We start from the raw sequence: 14,869 nt of genomic DNA, 5'->3' as shown, positions 1-14,869 counted from the left end.
TGACCAAATACTTATTTTCCACCATAATTTGCAAATAAATTCTTTAAAAATCAGACAATGTGATTTTCTACATTTTTTTTTTTCATTTTGTGTCTCATAGCTGAGGTATACCTATGATGAAAATTACAGGCCTCTCTCATCTTTTTAAGTGGGAGAACTTGCACAATTGGAGGCTGACTAAATACTTTTTTGCCCCACTGTACATATGTGCATGTGTGTGTAGGCAGGCGCATTTATATTTGTTTTGATGGAAAATGGTTAAGGTGATAAGGCCAGTAAGAGATAAGAGATAAGATAGTACTAGAGGACCATAGTGTTGTGTCTGATATCAGCCCCCAGACGGGGCTTACAGATTTAGTCTGCAGTATCCCTGCCCCGGGTTCAACCCTATAACCCTCCCGGGGGAAGTGGAGGACTCGGTAAGCACCAGCCATATCATGTGCTCCCTGCTCCTCTCTCAGACTGCCCAGGACTGTCTGTGGTACACTCTGGTGTTTAAGGAGCTTAAAGCAGCGGGCACTGGCTTTGCTGACCACAGGCCTTTCTGGCTACCTCTACCTGGCTACGAGGTAGGCAGGAAGGTTCTAACTGCCTGAGTAGAGATGCACTCTTATGAGCTCTAAACGCCCCCATAGAGCTGCACTCTAGAGCTCTAAACGCCCTCATAGAGCTGCACTCTTTAGAGCTCTAAACGCCCCCATAGAGCTGCACTCTAGAGCTCTAAACGCCCTCATAGAGCTGCACTCTAGAGCTCTAAACGCCCTCATAGAGCTGCACTCTTATGAGCTCTAAACGCCCCCATAGAGCTGCACTCTAGAGCTCTAAACGCCCCCATAGAGCTGCACTCTTTAGAGCTCTAAACGCCCCCATAGAGCTGCACTCTAGAGCTCTAAACGCCCTCATAGAGCTGCACTCTAGAGCTCTAAACGCCCTCATAGAGCTGCACTCTAGAGCTCTAAACGCCCTCATAGAGCTGCACTCTTTAGAGCTCTAAACGCCCCCATAGAGCTGCACTCTTTAGAGCTCTAAACGCCCTCATAGAGCTGCACTCTTTAGAGCTCTAAACGCCCCCATAGAGCTGCACTCTTTAGAGCTCTAAACGCCCTCATAGAGCTGCACTCTAGAGCTCTAAACGCCCTCATAGAGCTGCACTCTTTAGAGCTCTAAACGCCCTCATAGAGCTGCACTCTTTAGAGCTCTAAACGCCCTCATAGAGCTGCACTCTTTAGAGCTCTAAACGCCCCCATAGAGCTGCACTCTTTAGAGCTCTAAACGCCCCCATAGAGCTGCACTCTTTTGAGCTCTAAACGCCCTCGCTGGGATGCAGCAGCACAAAGCCTGTTAAACATACACGTGAGCAAAAACATGCGACCACACACACACACACGCACACACACACAGGAACACACACACAGACACACGCTCAAATTCATGAAGAACACACATGTAATACATGAGTCTAAGAAAGAAAGATAGACAGGAAGAAGAAAAAAAATACTGTCACATAGACAGACTGTCAGACAGACATAAACAAAAGGAATACAAATTACATCAATAAAACAAACAAAATAATAAACGATAACAATATAAGAAAGAAAGAAATAAGCAAAGACCTGAAAAGCATCAACAACAACAAACACAGACACTGAGCCAGTCCACCACTTCTCTCTGCACTGCTTAAACCATCTAATCGGATTACAGAGAACCTAATCTGATCACAGACAAACTCCCGGCAGCATTGCCGCTCAGTTAAACTCTCAGAAAGTGTTAATCTGCCAGAAGACAAGTGTTTCCTGGATCTTTCTGAGACTAAGAACCACAGTAGCATGACCTCTGACCCTGCAGAAAAACACACAGTTCAGAAAATGCCTATATTGAAAACCTTCATCCAAACGATCATACCCTACAGAATACATATATACAACATCAAGAATAAAGTAATGCAATATGGATATAATATGAAATATATCAGACACAAAATCATACACCACATGCATGTGATATAAAGGTCAACAGAGAGAGACCTGAGAGAGATAAATATTATCAATGCAACATGACTCAAAATAGATCTGAAGTGAATGTGACAGCAGTGGGGGTCTGAAGGTATGAGTAATAAGTACACCCTGTTATTATACTGTATACTGCAGTATAACAGTGGTATAACTGTGGGACTACAGTACATACGTCCGGTACTGGCACTGTGGATTGGCAATAATATGCCTGCTCTGTGATTTGTTTTTACTTGTCCCGTATAATTATCGCTCCAATGTTTACTTCATACCACAGTGAACAACACATTTAGAGGGCATGAGAACTTATCCTTTCCTGTTTCCTTTGACCCGCAGTCCGTCGTCATCATCATCATCATCATCATCATCATCATCATCATCATCATCATCATCATCATCACCATCAACAACAGCAGGTTGTAGTTGGTGGGGCTGATGGGTAACAGCAGGTTGTAGTTGGTGGGGCTGATGGGTAACAGCAGGTTATTGTTGGTGGGGCTGATGGGTAACAGCAGGTTATTGTTGGTGGAGCTGATGGGTAACAGCAGGTTGTAGTTGGTGGGGCTGATGGGTAACAGCAGGTTGTAGTTGGTGGGGCTGATGGGTAACAGCAGGTTATTGTTGGTGGGGCTGATGGGTAACAGCAGGTTATTGTTGGTGGGGCTGATGGGTAACAGCAGGTTGTAGTTGGTGGGGCTGATGGGTAACAGCAGGTTGTAGTTGGTGGGGCTGATGGGTAACAGCAGGTTGTAGTTGGTGGGGCTGATGGGTAACAGCAGGTTGTAGTTGGTGGGGCTGATGGGTAACAGCAGGTTGTAGTTGGTGGGGCTGATGGGTAACAGCAGGTTGTAGTTGGTGGGGCTGATGGGTAACAGCAGGTTATTGTTGGTGGGGCTGATGGGTAACAGCAGGTTGTAGTTGGTGGGGCTGATGGGTAACAGCAGGTTGTAGTTGGTGGGGCTGATGGGTAACAGCAGGTTGTAGTTGGTGGGGCTGATGGGTAACAGCAGGTTGTAGTTGGTGGGGCTGATGGGTAACAGAGAACTTGGCAGCTGCCGTCTTGTGGAAAGTTTTCAACTTTTTTTCTCTCTGCGTTGCTAACAACAACTGGTGTTGCATCTCTCACTGTCTGAGTTATGAAGTGGGCGGGGGGGGGGGGGCCGCAGTTATAAATAGTTGACTTTACAAAACGTAGTGTTTCAGATTCCATCATGCTGCTGCCTTTACATCGTTTGAGGCATGGAGAGATGTGTGTGTGTGTGACAGAGAGAGAGAGAGAAAGAGTGAGAGAGAGAGAGAGAGAGAAGAAGGAAACTGAGTAGAGTGGCTGTGTGAAATTGTGCGTCTAGCTGTTTGGGCGATGTCCATTTCAGTATGTGTGTGTGCGTGTGTGTGTCTGTGTACGTCTGTGTTTAAGTTGAGAGCAAGAATTTGTGTGTGTCAGTGTGCGCGTGTGTGTGTGTTGAGTTGACAGTGACCGATAATCTGTTTGTGTGTGTGTGTGTGTGTGTGTGTGTGTGTGTGTGTGTGTGTGTGGATGTGTGTGTGTGTGTGTGTGTGTGTGTGTGTCTGTGTGAGTGGGAGAGAGAGAAAGTAAGGTGCTGGATGTTAGTGCCTCCTGTAAACACAGGCTGCTCCAGAAATAGCCCCGCTCTATTGTGCAGAAGATTAACCTAAGAATTAGAGGGCTGAAAGGGCAGTTGGCTGGCTGTTTTGTAAACTGTTCTCGCTCTGCAGACAGAGCATGCACCAGTGTTTCAGAGCATGCACCAGTGTTTCACAAAGCTTATCTGTTTGAAAGGGCTCCTATTTTACCATAAGGTGTGATGTTGATTAACCCATTTCCAAATCTACCCTTTAGTGACATTACAAACGACATTGACCATCCATAAATAAATAATCTAGGGCTTGTACATTTCGACTGAAAGCATAGCATTTTAGGTTTTGGTGATTGCGTAGTAATTAATTCGGAAATAATTGATATTATGTGAAGACACATATTTAAAATTATTCAATAGACTACGTTAAGTAATATTCATTGATTTAGGATTCTACATTACTACAACCCTCCTGAGTCCTCTAAATAGGGTGGCGTGTCACCAACCACAATTCCTATGATGCATTCTGGTAAAAGCCCTATAGGGCCCATATAAATCATAAAATAAATCAAAGCCAGGATAGAGAGGATAGGCCGAAAGGTACTGGTTTCAATCCCCCAGTGCCTGCAGCTTAAACTGCATGCGTCCTTGCCAAACCAATACCTCATGTAGATAGTAGTGACATCATTCACTTGGAGACTCTCTGGATAATTAAGTCTGCTAAATAATAACAGATACAGAGCGAAATGGAGTTTGAGATAATTTTCTTCAAGTGTGTAATTTTTGCCGGTTTGCATGCAGTGTTGAGTAAAAAAAAAGCTAAACTTGTATGCTTACATGAAGTGTCGACAGAATAAAAACCTACCTGTGTTATAAACATCTGCTTCAAGACTATAAATATATATATTTCTATATATACACAAACCATAAATCAAGCATGTACACAGGGGCAGGAGGAATTTAAGCACATCTGGAGTTCTGAACCTGGAATCACACCCTGGTAAATCAGGAATGACCAGAATGCGCGCACACACACACACACACACACACACACACACACACACACACACAGAGAGAGAGAGAGAAAAATCAATGTACTTCAGTTTGGATAATTTACTAATCATAAGCATATAGCAGTGAACAGCAGGCGAATATATGTGGTACTACAAAAAAGCACACACACACACACACTGAATATCGTTCAAGGTAGTCCATCTATTGCTAATGTTGTAGAATGACTGCTCCTAGTGGTCATATAGCTTAACAGCATCGGAATAAGATTACCTATGTCACAATGACACATTTCTAGGCAAACTAAAAATAGTTATAGCAGTAACAGATAAAATACTAAATGTGTAGTTAGTGAAGTATTTGGTGAAACAATAACACAAGCTAATTATATATTTAAAGGCCTTAATCACCCTCATCAAGTGTCAGCACAGACAAATTCACAAACATATTGAAAGCTACAAAAATTAGACATGTTTATTGTTAATAAACATATTTAAAAAAAAATTTTTTATTTCATTAACAATGGAAGAAAGAGAAATGTTTTGAATAAATGAACACATCATCTACACTGGCACAGAGCAGGCTTTCCAGAGATCTCAAATATAAAATCAAGGCATTTACAGAGAAATTAAAAAACCCAATTCATTTCATCACATAATTTCATTACATTCATTATCAGTTCTTCTCAATTCCAAGCATGTATCTATAGTTACATGCAGATCTATAGATACATGCAGAATAATTGATATTGGTACACAACTGATCAAGGTCTACTTCCACCAACAACCAAAGCATCAGAATATCAGTTCAAGTTTAAAAAGAGGGATTTTAGAGAGAATAGGGATTAATTATTTAGATCTGTGTGTGTGGGCTTAAATCTTCAAAAATAAAAAAAACCAAACTAGATATTTAACTTTTTATCCAAAGATGATTACAGGCTAAATATATAAAAGTTCCTACAAGTGTTTTGGTTGTATACTAACAACTCCCCATCAACCATATCCATCCAGTGTATATCAATAGGACCATGGCAACCATTTTTGATACTTTTAAAGAAACAAGAATGTTTACTTGACCTGCTCCTTTCATCCCCTACAATGGTAAATGTAATTAATGTTATTAACACCTTTTAAAGTGGGGCAACCGAACAGTTAGATACAACTTCTATAATACCATAAATCCAAGCAAACAGTTCAATCATTGCCCAACAGATGGTAGTAATGCACAATGAAGCATAGAAAAGATCAGACTGTATACAGCCCTAGCCACTATTCCAGCACTAATACTGATAAGGTGCTCTGGAGCAAGGCACTATGGAGCTTTGATGAGGTGTGTATCAGTGCTAATGTATATTTGTGATGCACCAATTATTCTCGTTCTTAAGATGAAAGCATCTTACACAAAAATAAACACCATCTGGAGTATAAGCAACCTGGCTTTTAACTGGTATGGGTATAGGCTACAATGTGGGTGGGAAACTGTTCCAATAAAAACACAGCTTTGCCCTTATAAAAAGTGTGATGTTATAGTAGGCTAGGGATCAACTTAAAGTATAATATACAAGCTCAGACAGCCTTAAGCTTTAATGTTAATGGAGAATGTAACCTGTATATTACTTTTTAAATCTGAGCAGCTTTAGTTTTTCCCTCTGCCTGAGCTAAGCAGCTTACGCCCCTGCTAAAAAAGCTAATATAAAGACCTGTTCAAGTCTATTTTGGGTTCAACATCAAATGCAGCATAAACCATTTTCGCACCAAAGTTGAGTTATCTCATTCCCAATCTAACCAAAAGAGTGTGCAACTCATGCATCCAAAGAGACGTTTTGGTGTCAATGAGCTACAGCTAAAAACAGTATTTCTAACATTATTATTAAACTCTTAACTTTGTTTATTAATGAGTCAGTTTACACTAATCAATGTGTAACCTCACTGTCCCCCGTATCCCTGTGCACATCCTGCATTCTCCTTTTCAATTTTTTTACAAATAGAAAAATCAATCAGTAAAAACAGAACAAAACAAAACATCAACATAAATTGGTTCCAGTATTGAAATAGTCAAAATGTGCTGAGTAAACCAAATCCCCCCCAGGAGGACCGTCCTGGGGACAGCCTTCTTCCTACCCGGAGTGCAGCGACAGCGCCACCTTCAGGCAGCCCAGCTCCTTGTCCTGGGACCCCAGGACGCCCTGAGCTCGGTAGTTGCCGTTGGTCAGCCAGAACGGTAGGTCCGTGTCTGGCAGGTAGAAGTCAGACTCTGGGAGGGAGTAGGTACCCTAGGGGACGGTGTGGGGAGAAACCGATTCATTATTACAGGTCTGAATGGAGTCCATAAAGATACTTTAAAAACAGTGCTAGAACTGTCTCTTGTTTCTGCTTCAAGATGTGTTTGCCTGGGTCTCTCTCAAGCTTGTTGAACACGTGTCCTTTAGGCATGGGGTAGTTTTCAGTTTCACATCTATGCATTAATAAAGTGTATCTCAAAACAACACTATAAATCTTCTGTAGAATTTCATCTAACAGGAAATCTCATAATTCTTAACATTATTTCCATCTCTGATGGAACTATCACATGTATAAATGATAAATTATACAAGTATATAAACCAATATTATCTATCTATTAATTGTTCAGATTCCAGTTGTAGCTATTCTGCCCTCTGTCCAGCTTTTTCAAACCTGGTCTTGCAGATTTTTTTTTAATAGCTACTCAAATATTGATTGAAGGCTTCAATGAGGCATACCTGATTTACATTCTAAAATGGCCATTTTTGAACTGAATGATGTGTCTTTATCTCTGATTTCACTCTGCTGAGTTCAACGCTTTCAGTTCTGCGATTCTCATCGACCAGCCAAGTCTCATGACAACTGAAAACTTGTTAAGAGACAAGGGGTTTCAGTTCCAACAAACATTTCCACATGCAATGAGGCCTTCTTCCACATCGGCAGGGAGACCCACTTCATGTAAAACAAGATCGAAATTCAAATTCTGGTTCATTACCTTTAATGTTTGATACCAAGACTAAAGAGAATAATGTATTGTTAGACTTCATTACCTAAAAAAGGCCATGTCATTTGATCCCAATTAAATGGATATGAGCTGAAAAACTGCATGCCAAAACTCAGGATATACATCAACAATGTAGATAAACACCAATGAAAAACAGCTTTCCAATGCTTATAGGGGATTACTACTGGTTAATAACACATGAACAAATTTCAGTTCAGTACAACAGTACTACACCAGTAGGCCTGTTTTCACTGTGTTCAAATAAATACTCCACCACCTTGCATGGCTGACGCCGCCGTCGGTACGTGAATGTATTCATGAATTGGTAAATGTTGAATTGGTAAAATCTGGTTACAAAAAGCGATATATAAATGCAGTCCATTTACCATTATGAGGCCTACATGCGATCGGTGTGCACTAGCGACACAAACTCACTGCTTTGAAGGGGCAGTGGCAGGGCAGGCCGTAGGTGTGGAGCGGCTCGGGACAGTCCTGGCCCGGGGGGATGAGCTGGTCCAGGAGGGAACAGGCGTCTGGGTAGTGGCAGCTGCCCAACTCGTCCAAACATGGGATCTTCACCCAGAATCCCGCTACCTCCCTCTCCAAGGTCATGTTCACCTGCAAGAGAAGGAGAGGGAGATGATGCAGGAGAAGGAACAGCGAAGAGAGAGGGAAGGAGAGCGAGATGGTAAAAGAGAACGTGGGTGAAGTTGTGTGTGTCTGTGTGTGTGTGTGTGTGTGTGTGTGTGTGTGTGTGTGTGTGTGTGTGTGTGTGTGTGTGTGTGTGTGTGTGTGTGTGTGTGTGTGTGTGTGTGTGTGTGTGTGTGCGCGTGTGTGTATTTCTTTCTTATCCAATCATATCAAAATGATGGGACAGAATAGATAAGACAGCCGGATGCAGCAGAATGAGACAGAAGGACCTAGCAATTTCAGGAGTTCTCTCTTCCCCAACATCATCTAGGGGAAGAGGCCGGTGCACGAATGGAGTCCTGAATGATTTTTCTGCCACTGGTCCTGCACTGCCTGCTTTAAATGTTATGTAGACTCATGGGGTGAGCAGCCACTGTGGCTGAATTTCTTAGCCACAGGACCATGAAAACCATGAATTTCTCCAGACATCTTCCGTTGTAAAGGTGCCTTTTTCCCACCAGTATGTCTGCGTGAACAGTACATTTCTGGTCCTCCTTTACAGGGATCAAGTCTAACTTTTTCATTTAGTGGCAGACTAAATGACATGCTTATCCTGCGCAAATTCTGCTATCATGTCAAAAATACGGTCATTACCGTGTTTTTGCCTTGTTCACTGATCTCCGTAGGTCCTATGCAGTTTTGCAGTGATCCAGCGGTCGCGTTTGCTCAGTGCATCACAGATTGTTTCGACACATCATTTCTGATCGGGGTAGGTCTTTATCGTGACCCGAGGCAAAATATTGCTCACTTATTCATCAATCCCGTCCACACATCCACCAACATGTCGATGTTGGCAGAGCTGTCTTGTTACTGTCCCATACAGAACATAGTTTTGCTATCCCCAGTGACAGACATTGAAGGAAGACTTTTTTTTTTTTTCTTTCTTTCTTTCTTTCTTTCTTTCTTTCTTTCTTTCTTTCTTTCTTTCTTTCTTTCTTTCTTATTTATACATGTTAAATATATACAATAAATTCCAAGGACATGGTCATTAAGAGACTAAACCGAAGCTATGGATTTTTCACCAAATGTTTGAAATATACACACTAATCGACAAATTCTGTAACCACACAAATTCTTTCTGGATTGCGTGGACCTTTACTGAAAAACAACAGAGAATCAAAATAATCCATGTACTTGTGTGACCATATTGCTCCAAACAGCCAAGGGATATAACCATGTGACCCTTCTGTCACAAGTTTAGCCTGCAATGACTCAAGTAACCCTCGAGTGTTTGATAGAAGTTCACCCATACAGACACAGACACACAAGGCACGAGTTCCACATGAGGCTCACAGTAGTAACGGTGTTGATTTTTTACACAACTGAAATGTAATGCAAAAAAGCCCTTCTCACTGCTCTGAAGATGGAGACGGAACAGATACGTTTCTCTGTTCTGCATAATGAAGCATATACTGCAGTACCATGCATTATAAAGAAATTGATGCCTGCCAGACTCCTTGTCCTCACCGTCTGAAGAAGCAAGCACCACGTGTCCATCCTGAAGCAATTGAGTTTGAGTTCGCCACAATCTCTCTGGATGAACATACAAAAGTAATACAGGCATCTGAACCCACAACCAGTACGCTGGATCCTCTCCCTACAAAGATTTTCAAATAACACTTTCCAAGGATGGGAACTGCTAAAGTCGCCATCATGAACCGTTCGCTGTCTACTGGAACTGTTCCTGTTAGCTTCAAAACTGCTGTGATAAAACAGCTACTCAGGAAGCCTGGCTAGACCATGGGCCTCTATGAATTCTCTTTTTTGCATAGGAAATTTCCTTTCATAACGAGACAAACCGGAAGTACTTGAAGGAAAGGTGGTTCAAATTCTAAAAATGCTTAGGAAAGGAGCCTTGATGCTTCATTTAACCCTCCTTTAGCTTAGGTTACTCCTGAGCAACCTTTACGAAAGGAAAGGAGATAGTGGTATCCCATAATCCTTTAGGGTGGCAATCTTTAAAGCAACATGCCACCAACAAAGTTTACCTACTCTACGCGAAGACGGATGAGAGACGCGGGAAAGCAGAAGAAGAGAAGAGAAGAAAATACAATTGATAACAATGGATACCAATTCCAGAAACATATTATTTGAATCAATTAATTAATTTATGGCTGCTTATTAAGCACACAATATACACTGTAAGAAAATAAAATGCTGACTTCACATTTAAGAAACACTACTGGGGGCAATTTCAACATCTACATAAATTTAGCCTCTTTTTTTTCACATGTGAATTGGGATTCAAGTGGCCTAAAATATTCCCGTTGGCCAAGTCCGACCTAAGTGATTCTCATTTTTGGCGACAACCTAATTGAAACCAATATGACAGGAATGCATGGATCGAAAGAGCGCTTGGTGTAATCCCAACTTTGGAAAACTGTAGTTCCACGCTAGAGTTGTAGAGGTCAGCAATACTAGCCGTCGCGCAATGACTTTGGTTAGGAAAAGTGGAGTCTAATTCATTTTAAACAGTACTGTCTTTTCCTATGTTCGAAAGGAAGCACCTTTTCATCTCTCCTTGACCCGATGATGTTTTCAAAAAGGTTAAGGAAAGGAGGCATAAAGGTTAGGAGATTTGACTATTCGTAGAGGCCCCATGAATTAACCAGCAACTGTCGGCCTATATCTAATCTTCCTTTCCTCTCTGAAGAACAAGAAAGGATTGTAGCAAAACAAACCATAGATCACCTGACAAAAAACAACCTTTTCGAACCATTGCAATCTGAGTTCAGGACTTTCTACTCAACTGAAACTGCTGTGACAAGAGTAGTCAATACAAGCTAGCAACGCAATCTCTGTGTTTGTGTTGCTCGACCTCAGTTCTGCCCTCGACACAATTGACCACAGGCTTCTTCTTCATCGTCTTGAACACTATGATGGCATTAACAGTTCTGCCCTTCGCAGGTTTCTTATCTCATAGAGAACAATTTGTTCTCTACAAAGAATCTGAAACCAAAACATTGCATCCTAACTTGTGGCATCCCCCAAGGGTCTGTCCTTCATTGCGGTTCGAAATCGACATGCTACGCATATCCGCAGCTACGGAATCAGCTTCCACAGCTATGCGGACAACACTGAAATTCCTGTTTAATCAAAATGACACCGTTCAGATCCTCAAGGTTGAATCCTGTCCGACTGCATTAAAAGGTAGCTGTCCAAGAACTACCTGCAGCTTAACACAGGGAAGATGGAGTAGATAATCATCGGCTCATGCTCCTAGGATTTTGCAGTGACTGCGACTTGATGCCTGGCATGTTGCTGTGACTATGACAAGATGTCAGGACTACCCTTGAGGTTACTAGCAAGCACCCCATCACCATTTATATCATTCATTTATTTTTACTTTCATTAACTAAATGATTTGAAATGTTTTGCTAGAATGTATGTAATTTATGGCACCCATTGCACTCCTAACCCTCCTGATTAATTCCTTGCTAATTAAGGTAGATGATTCTCTGGGGGGCTAGGGCCAGGGGGTGTCTTAAGGGCTATACAAATACAATATAATTGAATTCAATTTAATAACCGAAGTGGCAATATTTAAATCACAAAAATGCAGACAACCAAGGGACTGCTAAACGTTTTGTTTTGTTCTCGTGAGTTATTCTACTAACGTACTATACTTTCTTCATCGTGACAATTCATCCTTCAACAATAACAAATTAAATAATCTCCAATCATGAATTGCAAAAGCAGCGGACCAGTTTACTTACGGAGAGTGGAGAGGCCAGCGGTACAGAAGTGGAGCCCGAAGCACTGGCGGTGAGGTCACCCGGGACAGCGATGGGGTCTGGCGACAACTCCAACTGCTTCAAAACCGCCGGAGCATCTGGTTGTCCGCAATTCTTCCAATCAAAGGCAACCAGCTGCGCAAACAGACGGTACAATGGTCACACACGCACACACAAAGACACGAACAGCATTTGTACACAATATGACTGTATCACGGTTTCTTCCTTACCATCACCTTAGTCAAGTGCCTTGATTTGTTGTAGGATTTACAATTCACCTGGGTTGAAAGCGCAAGGCATGCCATTACCAAAATAAGTGCACAGCTCTTCATCTTTGCTAAACTGATCTCGGTAAGCGACGAAACTATTAGTGGCTGAAATACTGCAGACGTTCGCATGAGGTATCCACATTAGTTCCGTGTTTACATTGAAGCTCCACCTCCAGCCCTTAGCGCTGCCCCGCGGCCGTTATTTTATCAAAGCTGCTTCCGTTTGCAACGAACATGAGGAGAGGCATTCTTTCTCAGAAATTGTATTAAATTCGTGCAGTATATATTTATTTTATATTTTGCTTTCAGAGTGGCTAAAAGTATTTTTGCTGGTGAGTGGGAAAGGATACCAGTTATTTTTTGGTTTTACTTTTTTCCAGTCGCCTACATAGCAAATGAAGAATATATTATGATGAGTACAGGATATTATTTAAAAAAAAAGGGACTTATCAAGACGTCACACGTTTCTTAATGGCTTTTTTCATTAGGATGACGAATTCAAATCTTGAAAAGTGTTAAGTTTGTAAGAACATGGAGCTTAATAAGCCTGGAAACCAGGAACATCTGTTTTATTTGCTCTGGAAAACGAGTCTGGCTCCCCTCCCGTTCACATAGATTTACAGCAGACATGGCCTGGGTCGTGCCAATCACTGTTTATCTAATATGGGAAGGGTTTCATACGATGACCGTACAGAGAGGCACCCTAATGCACTGTTGACGCATTATCATAAACAACCAAAAGGGCTGCCACTGATGTGTCACATGCTGCATGGTGCATTGCTCTGATTGATTTAGTTATTTCCAATATGTACCAATATGTACCAGAGTCTGGTAATGTCCGGCTAGCGACTGACTATGCTTCAAATCAAGGACGTAGGAACCGGGGGGGACGGAGGGGATGTGTCCCCTCCACTATCGGAGACAGGCGCATTTGTCCCACCTAAAAATTATACCGGATCTGTCAGGTTTCCGATATGTGTCCCCCCGTATGTTAAACTCATTCCTACGCCCCTGCTTCAAACAATAAGAAGCCACCAGGCCTGAAGGATAAAGTGTCTGACTTGGGGTCCAAAGTTTGATGGTTGAAAACCATTTTGTGGTCACTTGACAGTTCTCTGCCCTCTTGATGTGAATCAACCCGTGTTTTGAGCCTATTCCACATTTAACCTTTTGCTGAAACAAATGAGAGCTTTAATTGGTAACTCGTCCGGGCTACTAGCGGTTTGGTGACGTCAACAAGACAATTTTCAACCCACTCGCTCACTTGGATCAGATTCGAGCTGCAGCGCTCAGGCCAAGAATGTTGTGCATCTCTACCACCGGTTTGTAGCAACATTAGAGACATGTAGAGACAATTGCAACCAGCCCACTCCAGCACAAAGTCTCGGTTTTGCTCAGTGTACCCAGGGGTCGGTGGAGTATCAGGAAAGCTGTAGAGAAACACATCAAGTTCAGGCTTGAAGGTAGTCAAGGTTGGGAGGGACTTGATGCTGGAAGGGACCACGTTGTACAGAGCTGATGCTCATCAGGCGAAGGAGTTGAATAATCCAGCTAATATATTCTCCAAGTGACTGACTACAAGGGCCGGTAAACTCAGTTGGTTAGAGTGTGAGGATGCTAACGCCAAGGTAATGGGTTTAACCCCAGAGGGGCCACTGTTGTCCTCAGCGTTATAATGTGATGAACAATTAAGCTTCCTTCAATGGAGCCCATGCTTAAAGTACAAACAATAAGAAACCACAGGGAGAGGACCTTGCCAGAGCCATGTAGAGATTCCAGCAGAGAAGTAGCTCTGCACTGGTCAACAAGCAGCTGAAAAGAAAAATTACATGTAGGCTAGTGGATGTACATATAACCTTATTCACATTTATCACAACTACGAACATGCTGCAGTTACGCAATATCACACTAGCAGTCCTTATGGTAAATCCACTCTTATTTCTTACACTCTTTAGTAACATATGAAGACAAAAAACACAATTCAATTAAATAAAGCCAATGTGTGCAAATTATGCTGTGCAAAAAAACTATTGAATGTACAGCACAGTATTTAACATAATATGGTAAAAGTGAGGGTTTGCAGTATTCCACATAAATTATTTAAATGAGCGGACCGGAATGGTGTTGTATTATAATGATTACATAGTATTCTTCCTCCACAGACATGACCAGGCCAGGCTGACCGGAAACCTGATTGGGACTCACATAATAAGTACAGCTTTGCAGAAGGTCTATGCGACTAAGTATGAACTCCCTTCTGCCCCTTTGGAGCATGGACATGTCCTTGTACTAGCAGGGCCATGTGCTGTGCCACTATTCTTGCCTTGTCCACGTATCAGCAGGGTCATGTGCAAGTAGTATATAGTTGTCGTGGCCAAGAGGTTAAAGCGATGGGCTAGAAATCCATTTTAGATGGACAAAATGACTACATAAAAAAGAAAAGACTACATATTAACAGATGCTTCAAATGGTACGTCCTTGTTAACACCCATTTGGCTATATGAAGAGGAGCTCATTTCACCTGTTTAAAATTGGACAAACAATCAGGATTTT

The 14,869-nt window shown here is 42.0% G+C and overlaps 1 protein-coding gene across 2 annotated transcripts; it reads right to left on the bottom strand.

Annotated features, from left to right (window-relative positions):
* Positions 1-4,823: 4,823 nt before the first annotated feature.
* LOC307081838 (ganglioside GM2 activator-like) lies at positions 4,824-12,451 on the bottom strand. 2 transcript variants are annotated; one of them, XM_079745186.1, is made up of 4 exons: positions 12,278-12,451; positions 12,030-12,182; positions 8,059-8,241; positions 4,824-6,890 (listed from the first exon to the last, which is right to left on the bottom strand). In XM_079745186.1, the coding sequence occupies exons 1-4, from the start codon at positions 12,443-12,445 to the stop codon at positions 6,735-6,737; spliced, it is 660 nt and encodes a 219-aa protein (XP_079601312.1). In that variant the 5' UTR covers positions 12,446-12,451; the 3' UTR covers positions 4,824-6,734. The 2 variants fall into 2 exon arrangements, with proteins under 2 accessions (XP_079601312.1, XP_079601313.1); XM_079745187.1 differs by having other exon boundaries at positions 12,284-12,451.
* Between the last annotated feature and the right edge of the window lie 2,418 nt (positions 12,452-14,869).

Source organism: Pollachius pollachius (assembly GCF_949987615.1).
Source record: "Pollachius pollachius genome assembly, chromosome: 10".
Lineage (NCBI taxonomy): Eukaryota > Metazoa > Chordata > Actinopteri > Gadiformes > Gadidae > Pollachius > Pollachius pollachius.
This window is presented reverse-complemented; position numbering and strand designations above follow the sequence as displayed.

Excerpts from the sequence above, each read along its gene's own strand:
- LOC307081838 (XM_079745186.1), bottom strand. The coding sequence starts at position 12,445 with ATGCGAACGTCTGCAGTATTTCAGCCACTAATAGTTTCGTCGCTTACC. Across the intron at positions 12,183-12,277 it reads GGCACTTGACTAAGGTGATG|CTGGTTGCCTTTGATTGGAA; the intron begins GTAAGGAAGAAA and ends CTGTTTGCGCAG. Across the intron at positions 8,242-12,029 it reads CGCTGGCCTCTCCACTCTCC|GTGAACATGACCTTGGAGAG; the intron begins GTAAGTAAACTG and ends CTTCTCTTGCAG.